Source organism: Corvus moneduloides, chromosome 6, assembly GCF_009650955.1.
Source record: "Corvus moneduloides isolate bCorMon1 chromosome 6, bCorMon1.pri, whole genome shotgun sequence".
NCBI lineage: Eukaryota > Metazoa > Chordata > Aves > Passeriformes > Corvidae > Corvus > Corvus moneduloides.
In genome coordinates this window covers 27,748,124-27,770,926 of record NC_045481.1, presented here as the reverse complement: position 1 = coordinate 27,770,926, position 22,803 = coordinate 27,748,124, and the positions used below count along the sequence as shown (strand labels likewise).

Genomic DNA, 22,803 nt, shown 5'->3' with positions numbered 1-22,803 from the left:
TTTAAAACATTCTTCTTAGTCCACTTTCACCTTCAGGTATTAACTGTATGTACAGAGAGAAAAATAATGGTAAAATATGAAAATTATCAACATGCAAGTAATCCTTTATTTTCTTAAACTGTACTTCATAGATGATATACGTCATGATTCTTAGCAGATAATTTACTTCCTCATAACAAACAAAGGCATTTACACTGTTTCCAGTGTTAGTGGATTGTTTTTCCTGTTTGAAAGACTTGGAGAATGTACAGGGCTTACTTTATTTAGTCAACCAGCAGAGGTCACCCACAACACTTACCATAGAAAGCTGAAATTAAAACTATAGATAACTTACAAGAAGGTGAAAAATCAAACAGTTTTTTAAAAAGTAAACATTAGCTTCCTCAGGCTACAAGTTTAGGAGTTGAATTAGAAAAGTTTACAAGTCATAGGAGGTTTTTTTCGGACTCGATTTTTTCACATTTTGCTTAGTAGAAAACAGCTACCAGCACTTTGATAATTTGGAGAGAACACTGATCTTCTCGCTTAAAAAAGCAGTGATTGGGCCATCTGTCAGTCAGCAGCTTCCTCTTCCACTGCCATGGCAGAGACTGATACTCAATGGCAAAAAACAGGGAGTCCCACTTTTCAAGTCATAGGAGACCAGGCAATCCCTAAAGACTGATTCTCCTAACCTGCAGGAAAACTGACAGCAAGTTTGGGAGTAAGTTTCAGCTAAAAGAAGCAAGCCAGAGAATCATTGTGGAATGTGTTTAGACTTGCTGTACCATCAACAGAAGTGAAATTGTATCTGAAAAGGTCAATGTGTGGAAATACACCATTGTGGCTTCTGTTCATCTTCTGATGTGTGGGATTCTTTTCTATTCCCCAGAACAGAAAACTGCTGCACTGCAGGCAAAACAAAAAGAGAGAGTAAAAAAGTTCAAGATTTTATTTTTTTACAACACAGAAAAAAATCTCCTTTGTAGTTCTAGGAATCTTATTAGCCACAGTAATCAGTGTATGAAATGTACATACAGATAAAAGGCCTAATGCAAAATTAGAGCAGATTATTGAGAAGTCAAACAATTATTACAATGAATGTAAGTAATGTAAATTATTTTCTAGATATTAACTGAAACAGTAAAGGAAATAGATTAAATGTAAATACAACTTGTACCACAAACATTCACATATATTATTGTTAGTTGAAATCTTAAACCTATTTAGAATGGTATCCTGTGCAAAACTCTGTGGGGCTGTCTGTAAATTACTTTGTGTGTTGCTTGTCTCTGCTGTTTCTTTTGTCTCCCCAGCAAGGACAAATAAGTCTACACCCTTGCCACCCATGCTTTTCAAGTTTTTCAGAAGCAGGAAATGCTAGAACAGTTCTTAGGGGCCATAATGCCATCTTGCAATTTTTTAAATTTTCCTAGATTAACTATAGTTAACCTTTTCTTGAAAAATGTATTCAGAAACATTCCTTGATGACCGTAAAAGTAATCAGTTACTTGTGGGTATTTTAAATAATAATATTTATTGTTAAAAGCACGATTTTAAGCAATTGCTTTTAAGGTTGTATTTTAGTAATATGTTCATAATTGATGAAAAATAATATGTTCAAATGTTCATAAAACTAATAACATACTTGCTTTGTTCTGGTGTCATTAAATAGAGCTTGATTAAAACCTTAAATCTTCCTAAACAAACAAAAAAAATCTTATTGTCAAGTATACACAAATTTTAATCCATAGTTATGAAATTGACCATCATTTGCTATAGAGTTACGGAGATTATTCTGAGGATCTTCTAGAAAATGGTTTGATTACTGAGTGAGGACAGTCTTCGAAAAGTAAACCTTTACAAAGTGGTTTAGCCTCTGTCAGTACAGTGTGTACATTTGTATTGACTTAAGAAGTAGATAGATCTTATTTGTGATGTATATTAATGAATCTGTATTTTGGTTAATACTGTCCCTTTCAGTGTATATGGGACCTTTCAAACTTAGGTAGGATTTATTGTAGGATTACCTTTCATGCATTACAAAGAAAAATTCTGAAAGCAGGTTTCCTTAATCCAAAGTAGTCCTGTTAGGTTCTGCAGAAAAACAAATACAGACTGAAAGTCAATGACATTTCCATGGGTGTTTTCCTATTATAATTTGAAATACTGAAAACTAAGTTTATAATCTCAGAAGTATTCATTTTCTTCTGGAATTGCTTAGGGAAGTCACCAATTCAGTTGTGTGTGAGGAAAGCGCCATACAGTTGTTTTTACTGGCAGAGTAGGTATCTTAAAGAAAATAAAATTTAGTGGGGCTTCTTTTCCCTGCCCCCTCAGCACTGATTTCAGCAGGAATAGTGTAGTGTGTTTAAACAAAAACAACAAAAAATCCCTAGGTTATCACATTTCTATTGCTTTACCACATGCCGTGTGTCTACTTATACAAGCCCACAGTGAAAAAACACAGCAGTAATATGTTCAGGAGTAAATGTTTGTCATGTGTTTATTAACTCTGATTTTTAGTTCTGTTATTAATCTGTAATTCATTCTAATAAGCAGAAAAAGTGCATCTCTTTATCCCAGGTAAAGGTTTCTCAAATACCTCTCAATTTTAGTCAATCAATATCTGTCCATTCCCAGCTCTCTCATTACCCCAGAGTCGCTATACCACCTTTAGGTATGAAGCTGCCAAATCATGAATGCTGGCAGACTCCAGTAGTTGAAATTCCCAGTGGAGCAAATAAAAGCTTTTTACGGAGATTCAGTGTGAAATTAGATCTAAATTATTTTTTTAAAAAAGCCAAACTTCAAGATAAGAGAGTTATTTTCTGTAATTACATAAAAGTTTGTAATATCAAATAGATTTATTTTCTGTGTGTGTAACCACCACATGTATGTTAAATACTTTTTAGTATTAGAGGTAGTCATGCTTTGTGAGCTCTAGTAAATTCCCCAGACAATATGTCTACTACTCAAGAAGTATTATTTCTGCTCTACAGAATCACCAAAACTCAGAGGTCTTTGCATGTAAGCACACAGATGAAATCAACTTAGTTCTGCATGCAGTTTACTGACAAACTGAACTTCACAGTACCTGGATAAAAATGTAGTCTAGAAACAGGAGAAAGCCAAGAAGTTGTCAGAAGGAGTTACTAAGGAGTTTGTTTTTCATCCATACTGATTGGCAAAAATCCTGCTTGTTGCCAGTAAAAATATTGGAAGGGCCTCTCTGTTCTGTGTGAAGAAATTTTTTGCGTAGTTTAGACAGTAAAACTTTTCAAATTCTTGTGGAAGTCATTTCTTCTTCAAGAGCTTAATTTTGGTTTAATAGTAGTCATAAATCATGAAATGAGAAGGATAAGTTACATAACAGTAGCAGATTTTGATCTGTCTTGTCTTTAGCACTCATTGCCACAGAAGTGTTTTGTTTTATAATGGTAAATCAGTAGCAGATCTCCGTAACCTGGAAAATTTTGGTGTTTATAACTAACCATCAGTGTTCCTCTAAAGCTGGTAACAACTTAATTTTTCTTTCTGCATACTGTCTTTCTGTTGGGATTTATTATGTAACCAGTGTATTTTTTGGAAAGTGTGTGATAGTCAATTTTAGATGAACCAGAAATAAAAAGCTCAATAGCACCCTTCATAGCTTCTCACTGTTGTTTATTCTGTACTGGTTCAGTTGTGTACAAACTTTATAAATACTAGTGGATACCACAATTAACGTAGAATGATGTGATGGAAAATGATACTGGTTTGAACAATTAATGTAATGTTTAATGTAATATATACAAGCAAAAATTCATAAGCCAAAATTCCAATCTTTTGAGATAAAATCATACTTTTTAATAGGAGACAGATGACTACCGATATTTTGACCCCAAGATGCTACGAGGCAGTGACAGGTGAGTTTTGCTTCTTTCATTTTACTCCATGAAAAGACTAACTTAACAAAATCTATTTTTATTTTACTTGCTGACTACTAGTAATTCATTTTAGTCATTAATTCCAAGTCAAGACAGTTGGTGTTGAAGGAATTCACAATTGGGAACTTGGATCAACCAGATAAATTTTTATAACACTGAAAAAAAGAATCTAAAAAAACAAATGCTAACATGTACATCAGTTTAGTCACAGGAATGTGCATCAATATTTAGCAATAATAGATGTTAGAGTTCTTCATAGTTGTACTTCTTGGTTTCTTTGAAACTCTGTGAGTTCTCACTGTTAAGTTAAATAGTCATTGGATAGTGCATAGAAATTTCTTTGTCACTTTTTAAACAGTTACTATTTTGATTTGAATACAACCCTTCTTTAATAATTTTGTTAATATGTTTAAAAAAAATGATTAAAAGTTGACTTCATTCACTTTTGTATAGGATGGGGCGCATTTTATATTCATGTGCATGTGAAGGGAGACTTGGATATAATTTATTTTGCCAGTAAAAGAGAGGAAGAGGAATTACACCAGTAATCTTTATTTTTGCTTTGTATCTTTAAACAATAACTGTCTGATAGTCTCACCTAATTTAATATCCTAGAAACAGAGAAGATACTTAATTTTAATATACCTTCTAAAAATAACTGTCATCGAACCTGTGAGAAAACAATCATCTCATTTAGTTGCACCAGTTTATTACAGGATCAATGTGGATAAAGTAGGTTCAGGCTTGGTTTTAGTTATTTGCATGAAAATTCTGTCTCTGCTTTTGTTCTTGAAACATGGAAAGTAAGTGGACATGTATGTTTTATTGAAAAGTATTACAGATTATATCATTTCAAAGATAAGCAAATTTTGAAATTATCAGAAAAGTGCTAGTATTTTATGTTTCATTTTGATTTCAACTGTCACTGTTTTGTTATGCTTTTATAGCATTTTTGGTGGATGTTTTGCAGAAGTGCAAAGATTTATTTCACTCAAGCCAAAGGGTTTTCTCACTTTTTTTCTCCACTCTGTATAGTTCTTACATTGCTTTAAACAATGTAGAAATATTCATTTACAGCAGTTTATAAATGTGGCATTCTGTGTAGCTATAATAATCGTCATAGGGAAGAGCTTTTAATTTCTTGTTTGGGATTTTTATGTAAACTCAAGTTATATTCCTTAAATCATATTTGAGCAAAACTCATAGTGGTCTGTCTAATTCTCCCTTCAAATATTACGTAGACAATAAAAACATAGGTTAGTTGTCTTGACAAAGTGCTATAAAATAGTATAATTAATGGATTTAATTAAAAAGTGACTAATTTTATTTTCTAATCTACTCCCATTTTAAGAAATACTGGCATTTCCACTTACTATGTTTTAAATAGAGTAGGAACTGCATTGCAGTAATTCAGTCTTAGCAAAACAGTATCTTTCTATCCTGTGTAAAGCCTATCTCAAGTATAAACAGGCCTTGTCCTCTGAGAGGATGACCCAAAATGTATGTGGATTTGTCATATCATACTCAAAAGATGCAAGAATTGGGGTAACAGTTTTACTTATGGGAAGTCTGTAGTATTCCTGACAGACAAAGCAACACATTAGAGAGAGCCATTCCTTTTTGAAACCTATTTTTCTGATACACTGGAATCTGTGTTGAGTCAGTCGATCGTGGTCATTCAGCGAAAATGTCTTGAAATAGGGGAAAATGCAGTTTTTAATCTATGTTAGAACATAAGATGTATTTGACTACCTGGGGCTGCAGGCCAGTACAGGGCAGGAGGGCAGTGGTATTGTGAGAGCAAAGGGCAGGAGAGCAGACTGACCCTTCACAGCTTTTTCTTCACTTTCCCCTTCCCTCTGAAGCTGCAAGGTGATGCAGGAAGGGAGGTTTCTCCCACTCTCCCTTCTACCTGCCTGTGTACTCAAATGGAGAAGTCTGTACCACACAAACTTGTGATTTTCCTCTTCCTCCTTCAATCAATCTAATCCTTACATAACTGCTGCCTATAGTAGTTTTTGAGATTTGTAAGCATTAGTAAGTGTGTCTGCAGGCACTGCAAACTGACTGGCTTACCTAGCTAGGACTCCAGGAGGCAGGATTTCTAAGTGCCATGAATTGTGCTAATGCTGGTGACATTTTTTACTCATTGTATTTGCTCCTAACAGCACTGTAGTTAGAGCTTTTAAACTATGGAAGATTGTTGTCATTTAAATCAAATACCTGGAGGATGAATGCAGAAAGGCAGTTATTGTTCTATTTTATATTTTTGTCCAATATTACGTAGTAGTCCGTAAACACAGTGGGTACATGATGCGTATTTTGCATACTTCTATTAATGTGTAATGAAATTTGTGTTGGGGTTTTTTTGTGTTTCTTTTTATAGCTCAGTTCCAAGAAATAAAAATCCATTCCAGGAGGTAAGTCATGTAGAAATTATTTTTCAATGTTCATGTGTTAAAAATAAATAAATCCTGAAGTACAGTCATTTTTGATGATCATGATTAAGAAAATGAGAGGTCTTATTTGCAAAAAAGAACTTAGACTAATTATATCTGGTATAAATTATCATTAGCTGTTATTCTGAAGCTTTTCATCTTCAAAGGACTATGTAAGCATTAACTAATACTGGAGAAAAAAATACAGAAAATTCTTCTGAAGGTGATTAACAGGGATTTACTAATATTGTAATTGAGTGAGCAATTTAAACCCCCCATCTTTAGACCAGGTTTTCAGAATGCTGATTTAATGTAGATTTAATCCTTTGTCCAGCCTTAAACTACAGTGTTGACCACTAGGTGACTAAGTGACTATTTTAAAGAGTCTCTGCAATTAAACGAAAAAAGCAAAATAATGAATGTTACCATTTCATATAAATGCTTGTAACTTTCAGTATTTTTCTACATAAGTATTTACAAATAGTAAAGGTCATATCTGATCTTATTACCAAGTTTCATAAGCAAAATATTTGCCTTGGCAATATACAAATGTCTCGGATTTCTCATGAAACGTCCTAATTATCTTCCATAACTAAAGAAATACCATGTGGTATCATAAATATATGTATGGCTACAGATGGTCGTACCAAAAATGTCAGTAGTAACATAAAGTCTATGCAAAAGTCATATAGTATGGTCAAACAACTTTGGATAATGTATGCTAACAACAATAATACAACTATTAAGTCCCCTTTTTCTAGTAATGAATTGTTCTCTTTTAAACACAGCCCAGAAAATAATGGTGGTCTTTACCTGTAATATTATAAATTATTGCTGGTAGTAGGTGGGAAGGGAAAAAATAATGAAAAAGTGTATTTCTTTATGACAGAACTATTTTATTTACAGCCCAAATGATTTCTTAAGCATCCATGGAAATATTTTAACTCTTCCTGTGGTCACATCTCCAGACAAAAAAAGGAACATGTTGAAACTGTATACGTATCAAGTATGTCTTAATAGAAGAGAGTAACACGCTAAAAGCTCTCAGCTTGCTATTCTGCATCCTACCAAAACTTCAAATATCTTCTTTCGGATAGGAAGCAGTGGTTCTGTATCCAGTTCTTATGAGACTGCAGTGTGATAGTGATGATTTTTGTTGTAGGTTTAACAATCTGATGTATCACTACTGAAATTGAAGAACTTGAATGCATACTCTAATAATGTGTCTGTTGTCTTTTAGGCCATAGTATTTGTAGTTGGAGGTGGCAACTATATTGAATATCAAAATCTTATTGACTACATAAAGGTATGTGTACTTCTCTCAGTTGTAGTCCTTAACTTACTGATAGAAACCAGATAGAGCATGTTTTCTGTAATATTTAGTATTTAGGAGACAAAGTCTATGAAATTAGCCTTAACATCCTTATTCTATACCGAGTCTGGGAAAAAAAGAATGTAAGTAGAAATTGTGGATTACTAGTTCAGACCAACAAAAACTTACTGTTTCTTGTATTTTGTTCATGTTGCTCTTTGGAGTTGAGTAAACAAACTGCATTCTCTTTTATTTTGTGTTCATACACACCAACATTGTTAAAAACTGTCAGCAGATGTAGCAAACTGAATTAACCTGTTTTAGGGTCCTGTCAGTAGTTTTCCTGTGCTGGTGTTAAATAAAGCAACTGTAGCATATCATAACCTTGAAAGTAAGGAACTAGAATTCTCTAGTTTTCATAAATCTTGCAAAGAAATACCCCAGTGTTTTTTCATATGCATCTTGGCAATATGGAGTCAGTTCAAACTCAGACCTGCAGATAATAGCATTTGATTGTATGACAGTCTTACTTGAGCATAAAGTATGTTGTTTCAGAAGCCAACATAATGCAAATACTGTGCTATCTGTTACAGCAAATATCAGATTGGCATCAATATCTAAGCATTTATTACTTACCCACATTTAGAAGTTTTCAGTACTGATTTAATAGAAGCTCATTCTTGTTAAACTGCATCATTTGATTCTGTGTAGAAATCATACAAGGTGTCATATACACAAGGAATAAAGTATGTAACCAACTGTGTAATGCTGATGTAACAATTTAATTTCTCTGGTTCCAACTGGCCAGACTAGCAGAACACATGTATACCAAAAATCAGTGGATGGAGACAAATACCTAAATCATTACAGTTCCTGGGAGGCAGGAGTGGAATTTAAGCACTTTCCAGGAATTAAATTATTTAAGCACTTTTCCAGGAGTAACCTTAGTAAAATTCTGAAGAAGGTAATAAATTATTTACCAGCAGCAGCCTACCATTCTTTCTTCCTGATCTTAACCTTGTTCATGGTACAGTTGTCCTGTCCTCTGGTAGACAGGATTGAGGCTTTTCACACAAAAGAATAAATATGGAGCATTAATCATTGAAAAACATTTATTCTACAAAGCACATGAGGGCTTTATGTCCAGGTAAATCTTGAAGAATGCAAAGTCAGAACATGTGTGCTGAGTTTCTCCCTGTAACAGGCAGCCATTTTGGAACAGAGCTGGTCTGGAGAGGGGAAAGGATAGGAAGAGGAATGTAAATTAAAGAAATCATTTAGATTTGGCTTAGCACTCATCACTATCCTTGATAATTAATTCAGTGAGGCATCTGCCTGTGGCAGAGTGCTTTGTCAAATGTTTAGCTTGCTCCTTAGTCTACCCAAAGCCACTTTAGGTACTATATCAATCCAAAAGATGCCCAGTAGCATGAGTATTTGTTACTTCCTACTAAAAAAATCTCTGAATTCCCTAGAGGTTAGTTCACTTCTCTGGTTCTAGCTGCATGCTGACAGAGCTGAGGTTTGCTGTGTATGTGTATATACAAGGCACTTGAGTGATGACAAGTTAAACACTCAGCACTTCATATAAAGTGGCAGGAAGCTGAAGTTTCAGTGGAGTAAGAGGGCAAACAGGAGGTCATTTCATAGATGGAGAGGACAGAAGGAACTGAAAACTGTGGAAATGGTAATGTTAGATCTTATGGAGAGTGAGAAGTTGAACATACTCTTTCTTCTTCTGGAGCCTGTGAACAGAGGTTTTTCATCACAGTTGTCACAGCTGAGGGGTGCTGTATGTTTCTCCACTCAGACTGTGTACTTGAGCAATGGGAGATGACCTGCCAAGGGGGAAGACTCCTTTATTCCACATAGCCCTTTGCTCTTCAAAAAACAAGGAAGGTTAATGAAAACCTTCATTCTCCCTCCCGGCACCTGGAAACCTGTGTGCCTCTCCCAGGTGACACAGTCTTATCCAACAAAATTTGCTTTTCCATGTGGTAGACTTCCAGCATCTCTTGTTTCCACAGATGTAGCTTATTAATTATTCTCAAATTCAATCAGTCTTTCTCCAGAATAAAAAAGAGAAAAATCAACAGCTCTGTTCTTGCAAGCAGATACCACAGAGATTTTATTCACTGCTTTGTTTTTCTAAGCACTGTCCGTTTTGCCAGTTTGCCTCTGAAACCACAGAGAAAGTATTTTAAAACTTTCTAAAACAGGAAGCAATGTTCATTCAGCTTTGACATTTGGGGGATTTTTTGTAGAAGAATTAAGAGGAGCCCTCAAATCCAATTATTTGTAGTTCTGTGCTAGAATGGACTATCTCACAATGTCAAAAAGCAAATATTTATAATGTCATTAAGGTAGATTGTGCCTTAAAATAAATGTATTGTCCAAGTTCAATTCAACATGCTGAAAATGTGTCATCAAAATTGCAAGCCATAGGGAGCCTCCAAGACGAGACTAGCATACTGCTTTGTGCAAAAGAATTTAGTATATCCCTTAATTTCCTTCTGTAGATGCTTAAAAAAGTACCACTTGTTAATTTTCTGCTATTCTGTTAAATAATTGATTTCTTATGGACTTCTCTTTTGTAGAGTAAACAAGGCAAACATGTCCTGTATGGCTGCAGTGAACTTTTTAATGCTACACAGTTTATGAAACAGGTAGATAACTTTGATAATCTCTACAATATTTATTACTTATCTGTAAATCAATTTATATAACTCTATGTCTCCATGGATTTTTACCAAAAAAACCCCAGATTAATCTGTGAGAGATTAATACATGTTCTTGTTACCTATTTTCATTTGCTTGAAGTGGGGTTTTCAAGTCATTATTTATAATTCTCTCTTGAAGGCCTGTTATCAATGTGAGTTCACAGGTAATGCAGGTGAACAAGTTCATAATAATTGCCTTTACATAAATTCTACTGAAAAAAAATTAGTCAGTTCTTGGAACTTTCACAAACAGCATGTCTTTCCAGGGTATTCTTGCAACTTTTTCAAGTTACAAGATCTTTAAACCTTTGTCCTGGTGTATAAATATCTATAGATATACAGATATAAAAGTACTGGCCTAGTGGGAGGTTGGTGTCCATACCTATACTAAAATCTGTCTTTTAGTGATGTTAAAAACATCATTACTTCTCTATGCCTCATTGCAATACAGATACAAAATAAAAATTACTCATGGTGGTCAGCAAATAGCAGCCCTTCAGTAGCTGTCACCACCTATGGTTTTATGTCCTAGTAAGATGAGAACAAGTGATTATTCAAAACTACATTTTAAAGAACTAAATTAATTGTTGTTGCACTTCGAGGACACGAATGGTACTTGCTAGCTTTTAACTCCTCATTCAGCTTAATTAACTTTTTTTTTTGTCTTGACTGTGTACACTGTACCTTTACTTCATGAGATGTATTCAAATCTGAAGATTTGAAGCTCAGGTCTTCTCCTCTGAGGGTATGCATTAAATATTCTATTACCAGCAGACTTTTGATTCTCAGAGACAAACAAAGCTTATAGGACAGAAATATTTGCTGTATAAACTGGATATTAGTTTGTCTGAAAGAATAAGATTAGCAATCTAATGACTTTTTGTCTCTTCATGTTTAGCTATCCCAGCTTGGCCAGAAATAAGACTGAAACACCATTACCTGGATGGCAGCGTGACAACTGAGAATTGTTACAACATTCAGATTATCTTCCTACCTTTAATTTTGTCATTATATTAAAACTTAAACCCATTTCATTAATATGATAACTTTAAAAAAAAAAAACCTGTAATTAATACGGTGTATATCAGCATTTCAGAAATAAAACTTAAAACCTGCTGTGTTTTTGGTGGGGGTCAGTTTCACTATTATTCTATTTTAATTGCAGTATTAGCTGTGGTATATGACAGAACTGGCTGAAAAGTATGGCATTTTCAAGTTCTTATATGTAAGTTTCTGATACAGTAAACAGCTTTAAGAAAAGGTCAAGTCTGTCTTTAGGAGTTATGTTCTTCTTGATGGCCAGAGTATCTTTATTTAACAAAATTCAAAAGAACAGAACTGCCTTTCAGGGCCACAGACAAACAGCCTTAGTGCAAGAGAACTCCTTCTAGTTCTTACCTTTTTATTTTACCTAAGTCATTATTTGATTTGTCCAGTCTTTGCATTATGGTCGAAAGATGTACTGGAAGATACCTTCAGTACAAGTTTCAGGTACAGTAATTTAGCTTTTCTATTAAGCTTAAGAGAAAATTGCTTGCCAACACAGTCAGTTTCAAACTGTAAAATTGAAATCTTTAATAGTTTTCTTCTGCACTTTTTATTGTAACTGCTTTGACTGTTATGTTTGGGAAGAACCCAAGTCATACTCACAAAACAGCTCTTAACTGTTTTACAAGCACATATTTAAAATACAGTTTTTAACAATTCCATTAGGTAGGACCAGGTTAGTAGTTTAAAGAATCCAGTAATGATATCTCTGGAGAAGGCATACAGGAATTAAGAGAGCATAACAAAATTCTTTTTTATAGATGGAGGTCTCTGCCTTTCTAACTTCTCTGGAAACAGCACTGCTACTGGTGAAGCAATAATATGACTTCAAAACAAGGCCTAACACACTCAAAAAGTGGAAAAAAATTTTGTGGGTTTATTAGCAAAGTGTGAGAATTACTGGCTTACTGTAAATTTTTCAGTAGTGCTTTTTGCACTGTTTTTCAATGTTGAATGTTAGTTTTGCACTAAATGCCCTTTCCCCAACTAGATTGTTTTTCAGAGCATCTGTACAAGATATGCAGTTGATCTATTCTGTAAAAGTATCACAAGAAAAATGTGTAATCTAGACCATGTTATCAAAAAGTAATAATGTTATTTAATTATCTAAGTGTTGTAAGCTACTCTACAATACTGCTATAAATTTCTAATTTTACCAAGTCAATAAATATATTTACTATGTTGTTCATTGTAGTTGTTGCATGTGAGCGCTGTCCCAGATTTCAATAAGCAAGGGCTCACTGTCAAATGCAGTTTGTTATTCTAATTCCCCATATATATATATATATATATATGCTATATTTGTTAGCAAAAACAAGGTCAAAGTGTGTCAGGAAAAGAAAATTATATTTAAAGTGTTTATTGCTTCTTGTGGGAGTTTGTTCCAGGCTCTTGAAATAATCCCTCCTCAACTGTGCTTCCTGTGCAAAGAGTTTTAACCTTGCAGCTGACAACCAGCTTATGAAAAATCTGCCAATTGGTTTTTGTCCAGATCTTGGCACTGCACACTTGAATGAGAAGCACTCCTAAATCCTAGCTTACAGAATTTGCTTTTGCAGTAAACTGTGTAAAGATAGAAGAATTTACTTTGGTGGCTACATTCAAAAATCTGTTTTCTGTCTTTACAGTGCCTCTGGAGACAGGCTGCTTTTGTGCCCAGCTTTATAGCTGGATCTTCAGGTCTGCTGTGTAAGCAGGCACTGGTCAGTTTGGGAGTTGGGATTTTTAAAAAAAATTAATAAATACAGTTTTTGTACTTGAAGCATTCTTCTCCTTCATCTCCAAAATAGTTTCCTGGGTTTGTTGTAGTAGTAGTCCTGAAGCTCTCTGTTACCTCTAAGTCAGGCATGCACTGCTCTGTACCTCTAACTGTGTGCCTACCTCGTGCTTCCTCCTTGCTAATGCAACCTGAATTGTGGCATGCTGGTTTTTGTTACATGGCCCTTTTCCCAAGTACTTCTGTGGATTTAGGAATGTGGAAGGTTGTACAAGAAGTCTCTGGTTAATCTAGAGGCAAACAGTGTTAAAAATAAGCTCTCTCTTTGGTAAACTGGTTGAGTTTATGGTTGTCATGGTGCCTTTTGTATCTTCAAAGGTCCCTCAATGGCCTGTGCTTAAAGGAGAGATTATGCCTGGCTCAGTGAGTCTTTTAAGTAAAGTTGCAGCATTCATGTTGCATGGAAGACCAGTGAGGTTTGGAACTTTTCTAGCCCCTTCTCTGTTCATAAAGCTCTGACAGGGCCAGCTGGTGAGGCAGCATCAACGGCCGTGCTGGCTTCTGGCACAGCAGCTTCAGCTTCCACATCTCAGGACAGGCAATTCTTCATTGGGATCCACCGTCCTATTTAGGTAAGTAAAGACAGCAAACGGCTGAGTGTCAAGTGCTGTACCTGTTCTCAGGAAGAAAATTAGCAAATTAGCAGTCTAGTCTTCATCTGTGGAAAATTGACAATCGATCTTCCAGGAAGTATGGACAGACCTTATAAATAGTTGCACATACTTCAGAATACATTCACATTTTGACATTTTAATTTGAAGGTTTTAGAATATTTAGGTGGATATTTTGTGACTTAATGGTGAATTTAGTGAAAATTCTGGTTTTTTCAGAATTAGACACTAAAAAAGTAACAATAAAAAAAATGTAACAATCAGAATAAAGGAAAAAAGCTTCTGGAGACCAGCACTTCATTTATATGCTCTTTATTTGTATGATGCTCTCTGGTGCAAATCAGATAAAAATCTTTCTTAAGCTAGAAGTAAATTTTGCTGTTGATTGATGGTGTTTACATCAATCTGAATGGAATGTAAAATAGCAGGTTTTTCCCTAAATCCACAGGTTCTACAGAGAATGGGAACAATGCTATCAGTCACAGTTACAGAGCCAACACAGCTGTGCATGCATGGCTCCAGGACTAGAGCTGAACAAAGGGCAGCATTTCTCTTTCCACATAAATTCTATACTCCAAAATGGAATTGCTTAATGATTAGTTCAGTGTGTTGACTAGAGCAATCCTATGACATTTAGGAGGTAAAAGGTTTATAAGTGGGTACATGGGAACTTCCTTCCAAACTACCACGGCTGCATTCTTCATATCTGAAGTAAAAGGTGTTGGGCTGGAACTATGTCATATCCTGTATTTACTGACAGTGGAGACACCCGCTCCCTCTCTTTGGATCATTCATTAGTTGTGACTCGTTGCTGACAGATGGCTCTGGCTCAGAGAAAGCCAAGCCTGGCCAGTGTTCTAGTGGTACAGAAAAGTTAGCTGCAGTGTCAGTGAATTCTATGTAGCTTCAGAGATCAGAGAAGATGTTAATATTTCTTACTGCAGATCAGTGGATGAATTGACCCACTTCTGTTTTATTTGGAAGTGGCTTAGTAACCCTGTTCTGTGCAGCAGTCACAGTTGTTTTCAACAATATTCAGATACATTCTGCTCCTTAATATGGTCACGTCGTTGCAACATGTACCATCCTTCAACGGCATACAAAAATCTGCATATTGAATCCACCAATGCATCATTTTTTTTTTCTACAATTATAAACCATTATAAACCAGGTAGTTCAATTGCTACTAGACTTTTAAATTCGGATTATAAACTTTGTATCTTTCCCTTTATCTGCTCGTGTCTTTCCCCTTAAGCAAACCAAGTAGGACTAAGTTTTACATTCCTAAAATGTTATATTATTCCAGCTCCTCCTTATAATTGCATAGGTTGACTGGTTTGATTTGGTAACGGAGGAGTGATCTTTATCCTGTGAAACCAGACTCATATGCCCAAAAGCCTTTATCTGTCTCTTCCAGATCCTCCTTCAGTCTCCCCATCTCATGTGTACATTCCTATTTCTGGCAATGTAAAAGGGGTAGATCACAGACGTAATGCTTTAACAGAAAACTGATTTTAGCACCTCACCATAGACACGTAATACAACTTTCATTTACTGCTCTGAATTCTTAACTGTGTTATGCATGTATCATGAAAATCAATGGATGAAAATCAATGGATGAAAATGAAGTCCCAGAAGGGGTATATAGCTTTCCTTAACAATAATTGGTGTGGATTATTTCAGTACTTTCTGGGAGGTTTTGATTTGGTTCTAATAGCAGTGGCCTGATACGAATACAGTTCTCCATAGTGTTTCCTACAGCTAAAACCATTCCCCTACCTTTTTCTCCCTGCCCAAATAAATTTGTATCTTCTTTCTGCATATAGACCTTCAAAGGCTTTCAAATCATACTGAAGATAAAGTTTTAACAAATAATAGGATTGTTCCTATTTCACTTTGGAGAGTAAAACTACACAGGTCAGCTCGAATAATTTTTTGTGTTAGACTTAATTGAGCTGTTTAATTTACTCCCTGAAATGACCTAGGACCATTTGTACATTCAGCTACAATGGCAAGTCTTCCTATGTTCTTTCTGCATCTCTAAACCAAGACAATAATTGTTACACCTTGTATAAGTTTCCAAATGACAATGGGAACTCTTGTTCTGAAATGTTTTTGACATTCAATCTGATACATGCTCTCAAAAGACCTTTTAAACCATAAATCAACACATATGTATTTTATCTGTTTCAAGTGCAAATATCTATGTACACTTTTTCTAGAGCACAATACTCATCATATGAAATAGATTGAATAAGATCAACATTTTCTTCCATCTACAAATCCCTTGTGATCAGTGCTTGGTTTGTTCATTCTTTTATGTAGCGTGTTCTCTGTTATGTGTCCATAACAGAGACTCTCAGATCGGGTGACAAAACCAAAAGAAATGAGGGAGAGATGATGGATTATGACACGAAATGTTTCACAGGCAAGCACACTTTTCTTGTGTAGAGCTTGTGTAATAGCAAAGCTAATTGTATTGCCAGTTTTGCTAGCACTGAAATAAACCCTCTCTTTTTAGATATCAATGAAGTGAAACACAGCTGGTGCAATTTTTTCTTCAGATTCCCTTACCAGTATGTTCCAGTCGTCTTGGAGGATGTCTATTGCTTCATTTTCTTGGGATTGTTGACAGCTAAACTGCTGAGCTTCAGCTGGGATGTAAATTCACTTTTAAGCTGGAACATGAGGCTGTTCCCATAGATAACTAATCAGCCATGGGCCCCATTCAGATACAGTTTGAATTGGTAACTCACAAGGAAGTAGGATGTCATTTAGGATGACCTACTCCTAAATGTCATAGTCTGTCCAGCTGCAGTACTGAGGATATTTTTTGTCTTCCCAGGGAAAAAAGCTTTGGCTAGCCAGCCTTTCCTCACTGTAACCATGCTTTGATGAGCTCTTTGAAAGCAAACAATGTGAAGATAAACACTACAACACAGGGAAGGGAACTATATAAGTCTACTTTCTGTGAGTTTTATATCTCTGTCAGGCAGGAAATCACCTTTATCATACGAGAGATAAGTGATAGTTTGAAGGAGAATGGGGAGGAAAAACCCCCACATTATGCTGTGGGACTGTTCTGAAATTCTTACAGGGAAATTGTACAAGTCGACCACATCACCAGCTTTCTGATGTTTCTGCAGACCACACTTCTTCCCAGGGGAGGCATCTGTCTGTCAGCCTTGCCTTGCATAGGACAAGGAGCCGCACTGAGGTTACCAGCCCAGGGCTCTCAGGTAGGAGAATGGTACCATACTCGCTCCTCACTGGAAAGGTTGAATTTGTGCCTGCTCACGGCCCAGTGTGAAAACAGGTGAACCTAAAAGAGGTCACTCTTCTGCAGAGCCAGTTTAGGGGGGATTTTAATGATAATACCTCTCACTTATTAGTTAGAATTAATTCTCTTTTTCTTATCTCTCCCTCTCAACTTTAATATCAATAATCAAAAGCACAGTCCCCATACTGTAGGATAGGACACTGCTTAGTCAAACAGTCAGTGAAAACTTCATGAAGACTGGTGTTTTATAATCATGGCAGTCAAATCATGAGCAGCAAATCAAACAGTGATGTTTTCCAAATTGTTTTTCCTCCTTTAGGTGTCATTAGTAATTTGTTCTGCTACTCTCCTGGCCGGCCTCCCTATGTGCAGTCTCTGTCTGGTCAGGATCTGGGCTTCAAGTGCCAAGCTCACCTGTATCCAAGCCAGGCTCCAGTGTCCCAGCAGAGACAAGGATTTAGCCCCAGAATACTTGTAGTGATACCTCAAAGGAAATTACTAGTTCCCTTCCCAAACCCACAGAAATATTTGTACAGCTAAAGTTCCTGAAGCAAAAACACATCACATTTAGAAGAATCCTTTGGCACAAGATGACCTTGCTTTCTGTTACCTATTTCTAATAAACACGCATTTTGGGAACAAAAACAGTGCTAAGAAAATAAGTGCAACTCTGGCTACAGAAAGGATGAGATCTGGACGGCATTCTTTGGAAATCTTCACAGTAAGATATTAAGGACAAATATCTCTATAATTTAGTTAATATGCCACATTTCGATGCTGTTCATATAATATATATTTACTTTTTCTACAATGACAATAGAAAAGCTAGGAGACCTTTAAGTGTATTCACTGAAAGGCAATTTTCTTTGTTCAGTGTGATGAGGATTGGTAACTGAAGCGATTTCAGCCTATTTTACAGAAGGAAAATGGAGAGCAAGGCCATTCCCAAGGCATCAAGGTGTAGCAATCACTGAGGCAGCAGTGTGTGAAGGGGGAGGGATCATAAAAAGACTCCACCACAAGTCCAAGGGGATTTGGATTCTCCCCTAAAATGGAAGTAAAGGAGAGAAAGTAATCCTACCAGTCAGCAAACCTACAGCGACACTACACAGGCTCCCATGCCCTTCCCACAACTGTCATGAGTAGGGGACCAAGAAATAACAGTGGGCTCCATCCCAGGGGTGGTCCCAGGATACAGAACTTCTCTCTCCCTTCCTTCTCTCTCCTTCACAGGAGGATGGCCGGGGAAAGAGCAAAGCACTAAGTCATGAACCTCAAGTGACCACATATGGTTGGTAACATCTGTCACCAAACAGAGCCAGGAGGGAAACCCCAGCATCTAAAAATGACACCCTGCTGGGCCAGGTGTGAGACCAGGTCTACGCTGGCATTCTTCATGAGAAGAATTGTCTACCAAGGAACTGGTGAAAAAGTTCACATATTTAGGCACAGTACCGAATACCAGGAAAAGATGAATGCTGCCTATACAAAGAGTATTTGTTGTCAGCAGAAGATGTAAGCACAAAGAAAATGCAGTTCAAGTGACTGCAGGTGCCTCTGAAATCTTGCATGCTGTTTGGTGCCACAGCTCCAGTTCCACTCTACAAAACTTTGTGGGTATACAAAATAAAGGTGGAGACAAAACACATTAGGTTGATCCTACTGTTGTTTTATTGGAAAGACTGGACTGGAAAGGAAACAGAATCTCAGCCAGGTCAACATATCAGGCAAAAGCTGGATATAAACTAAAGTCATCTTTTGCTACGAATACCACTGCAGCTATTCTGAAAGAAAGCACAAGAAAACATCGGTTTATGCCAGTGGACTGCCTTGCAATGCACACAATCAGGTTCCCAAGTCTTTTGGAGCGACTGGTACTCCTACAGGGTTATGCAACTCTGTGAGGATCCAATTCTTGAAAAATAATGGAATACCTAACTGCAGCATCTTATGCTGTTTTGTGTGTTCTTTTGTTCATCCCCAAATTCATCAAAACTCATAAAAAACATCAGTATTTTATGTACTACAACGGCAGACCTGCAATATAAATTTCCACACACAAATTTCATTATTAAATACAAAACATGGTTTTAAGAATCTTAACATTTTCCATACCACAGTTATACTTAGATTAATGTGTTGTCTTCCTTATGAAGTGCTTTTATTTCATTACATGTTTGAAAGATTCCCCACATCTAAATTTAAGAAGTCGGTAGTCAGTTGTTTCGAAATGGGAAGAGTTGACATGATGATATGAATTAAAATAAAATTATTACTCATCAAATTACATCAAGTTCTTTTGCTGGCTATTTAATTTAAACCTGACTGGTAGGTCGATATCATAAGCTATACTTTAAATGGAATGCAATTAACTTGAAATAGATATTTTTGTTATTATTTTGATAGAAGTGTTTTTCATAACTCAGTGTTCCTTTTTCCTTTCCCCACTGCGATCAAAATGTAACTGTCTGAAAGTTCATCTGGCAGCGGAAATGTTGTTTCCAGTTTGCCTACAGATACAGTCGTTTCTCAGGGGCTGGCTCATAGCAGACGCTTTTGTAGACAGTCTTTAAACTTTGCCATTTCAGGGGCAAGCACTCTTGATCAAAGGATGAATAAAAAGAAAGGCCTCAGGAGATTCCTTCTCGGCTGACTACCTCCAAAGGGTCTTCTTGGGTTATGAGCTCTCTGAATCCCAAAGCTACCTTTAGTTGCTATTTTTATCTTCTAAATTTCTAGACCTGTAGACCTAAAAGCAACTACAAATCTTCCTTGTAGATTAAGCATACTCCATCTCATTTCACACACTACTTTTGAGGAAAGAGGGAAGGGGAATCATGGATGGAAGCCAATGCTGTAGCGTAAATACCCAGCTGATCCGGACATCTCCTCCACAGGACGGTGTTGTCCCATGGACCACAGAAGAGGTTACGTTTGTGGAAAAATGCACATTACTTGTTTTGAGGGCTGTGGATGTGGCACAGAACCCAGAGAGCAGCAGATACTTAGCAAAGAGCAAAGGGAAAATGCACCACAGCCACCCGTGTGAACACTGCCCTTTTTTAGGCAGTGAGGCAACAGCAGTGGTTCAACGGGGGAATGGGAATGAAGGAGAGAGACATATGCATGGTAGGAAAGAAACAGCTAAGAGGAGTAAACAGCCACTGTTTGAGTTAGAAAAGCTCTTAACTGGAAACTGTAAAAGAAAAGATGTAAAAGAAAGAACTGGCACGCACGCATACAGAATTATCCTTGTAGAAGGAAAATTTTTCCTACTTCAAGAGAAAAGGGCCCTATTCTACTGAAATGAAATACTGGCTACTTAATAGGACTTAACAAAAAAAAAGAAAAAAGGGTCTGAGAACAATGTATCTATTATAGCCTTGTTTTCCAGCAGATGTTTTGAGGTGACACAGAACATTTAGTGGCTGGGTGTTCTGTTTTAAAGACCATGCTGTGAGTCGTTCCGGAACAGAGCAATTTTGGCTATACAGGGCTCTGAAATTACCATTTTTAAAGTGTACTTAAGCTAGTAAGCTATGTGTAGCTAAAGACTTTTGTTTGAGGAATAGGGGCAGGAGGCCAAGAAAGGTACCTCCAAAAGGAAAATGGGCTTTATCAATAAATCAAAGTATACAAAAAATACTAATCTTATCTGTTTTTTAACACATCACTCTGCAGCCTTAGTAAAATAGCATATTTTACTTGAATTCAAAACTAACATTTCTAGCACGTAGAAAAAGAGCTTTTGCCTTGCAAAAATATTTTTGCAACAATCAGGTGTCTGAATGCCCTTCCCAAAGAATGAGCACATGAAGAGAATAATGATGCTATAAACTATGTTTGACCTTTAAACAGCTTTCATTTTGAAACCAGGCTTCACTGAAGCAATGGCACTATTCACAACAAAAAAAATTAAGCAAGGTCACTCAGCATGAACTTACCTTCCAGAAGTTTGAGTAAATGAACTGTTATTTAAGTAGAAAAATTTGAGAAATGCTCCAACTTCATTAGTTCTTCCTATGTGACAGAGGCCTGGGAGAAGTTGCACTCAGTTTATCTGAAGCCCTGAGTTAATGCCGTGAGCTTTTGAATGCATCACGTTTCTAGTAAGAAGTCCAAACATTTGAGAAAAATCAGCTGAGCTAAATCAGCTGAGTTAAATTACTGCACCTATTAAAACCTATGATGGTCAGCTTAATTATTTCCACCAATATCGAAGAAATTACAGTTGCCACCACTACGAAACAAAATTCCAAACTATTGGTATCTTTGCAAATAGTTCACTAAGAAAATTTTAACAACCTTAAATGCTTAGTAATAACAAAGAGCACTTAAAACTCAGCCAAGTCTGTTGCAGGTTTGTGTTCATTGTCACCAGGTATCATGTATTCTAAAGGCTTGTAAGTTGAGAGGCATTTGGAAATTACTTTGATTTTACTAAAACATGCACAGGCTTTAAATAAAAACAGATTTTTCAAAAGGGCTCGTTATTATCTTAATTCTACTGCAAGTGAAGTCAGAAAAACACAGGAAACAGCAACAGCTATATTATAAAGATCAGGCATCCATCCAGTCTGGCACCTCCAGCCAGGTCAGTACCAGCAGTTTCAGAGATAAAACATTTCTGCAGCCCAGAACTTGGTTCTAATGCAGGTTCACATCCACTGTTGACTGGTGGCAACAAATTAGTCCAAGCTACCTGTATTTCATACAACATACTCAATAATCTTACGGTCTTTTCCAGCCTTAGCGATTCTATGCTTTATAGCCAAAAAACCTTGTCATTATGATTACTCTGTTTGAACATTTGATCTCACTGACATTTTGCAGAGAGGACAGCTGTGTCCTAGCTTGCTTGAAATTTTTTTTAATCACAGGTTTAATGGTAACAGTCAAACTGCAGTCCAACTTAAGTCCTTCTTGGAAATTTGTAATATACATGCATAAAACACACAGTCATTTTCTCCAAGGAAAATTACAACACCAACTGCGAGTTCAGAGCTATGCATTTGCAAACACTGAGGGCAGCAAAAATCCCTGCCCATGAGACAAGGTAGTGGGAGATCAACACTACAATATCGCAATCACCTCTCTCACTTCCTCACAATTGAATAAAAGAACAGAAATAATATTAGTCTTCTAAAAATCAAATGCATTGGCAGCTGTGGGAAACAAACCCAAAATTTAAAAGGATGCTGCCTCTGATAATGGGTCACTCAGGTATTGTTCACAAAAACAACAGAAAAAATATGCAATTTAAATGCAAGGAAATTCTTAGTGCCTTTATTTCCTGGAAAGTGCAAGTTGTATATGCATAGTAATCCTAAATGTGACTTTTATAATTTCAGCTCTTATTATGCTGCTTCTAGGAAACCAGATCATAGAATTTTTTGGACTGGAAGGGATCTTAAAGATCATCTAGTTCCAACCCCCCTGCCATAGGCAGAAATGTCTTTCACTAGACCAGATTGCTCAGAGCCTTGAACACTTCCAGGAATGGGACATTCACAGCTTCTCTGGGCAACCCATTTCAGTGCCTCACCACCCTCATATTAGAGAAGTTTTTCCTAATCTAATCTAAGCCTACCCTCTTTCAGTTAGTCCTTGTCCTGTCTCCTGTCACTACCTGCTCTTGTAAAAAGTGCCTCTCCACGCTTCTTGAAGGCTCCTTCAGGTACTGGAAGGCTGCAATTACGTCACCCCAAAG

The 22,803-nt window shown here is 36.4% G+C and overlaps 1 protein-coding gene and 1 long non-coding RNA gene across 2 annotated transcripts in view; one reads left to right on the top strand and one right to left on the bottom strand.

Annotated features, from left to right (window-relative positions):
• Positions 1-12,619, top strand: part of SCFD1 (sec1 family domain containing 1) — a 52,670-nt gene extending 40,051 nt beyond the window's left edge. The window contains exons 21-25 of the mRNA XM_032112057.1: positions 3,835-3,887; positions 6,295-6,328; positions 7,587-7,652; positions 10,256-10,324; positions 11,277-12,619. Of these exons, the coding sequence (XP_031967948.1) occupies positions 3,835-3,887; positions 6,295-6,328; positions 7,587-7,652; positions 10,256-10,324; positions 11,277-11,300 (246 nt within the window). The 3' untranslated portion in view covers positions 11,301-12,619. The remainder of the gene's footprint in view (positions 1-3,834; positions 3,888-6,294; positions 6,329-7,586; positions 7,653-10,255; positions 10,325-11,276) is intronic.
• On the bottom strand, positions 84-21,211 carry LOC116445472. Its single transcript, XR_004240799.1, has 4 exons — positions 21,038-21,211; positions 8,295-8,361; positions 2,010-2,076; positions 84-888 (listed from the first exon to the last, which is right to left on the bottom strand). It is a non-coding gene; the product is annotated as an uncharacterized LOC116445472 (long non-coding RNA).
• Between the last annotated feature and the right edge of the window lie 1,592 nt (positions 21,212-22,803).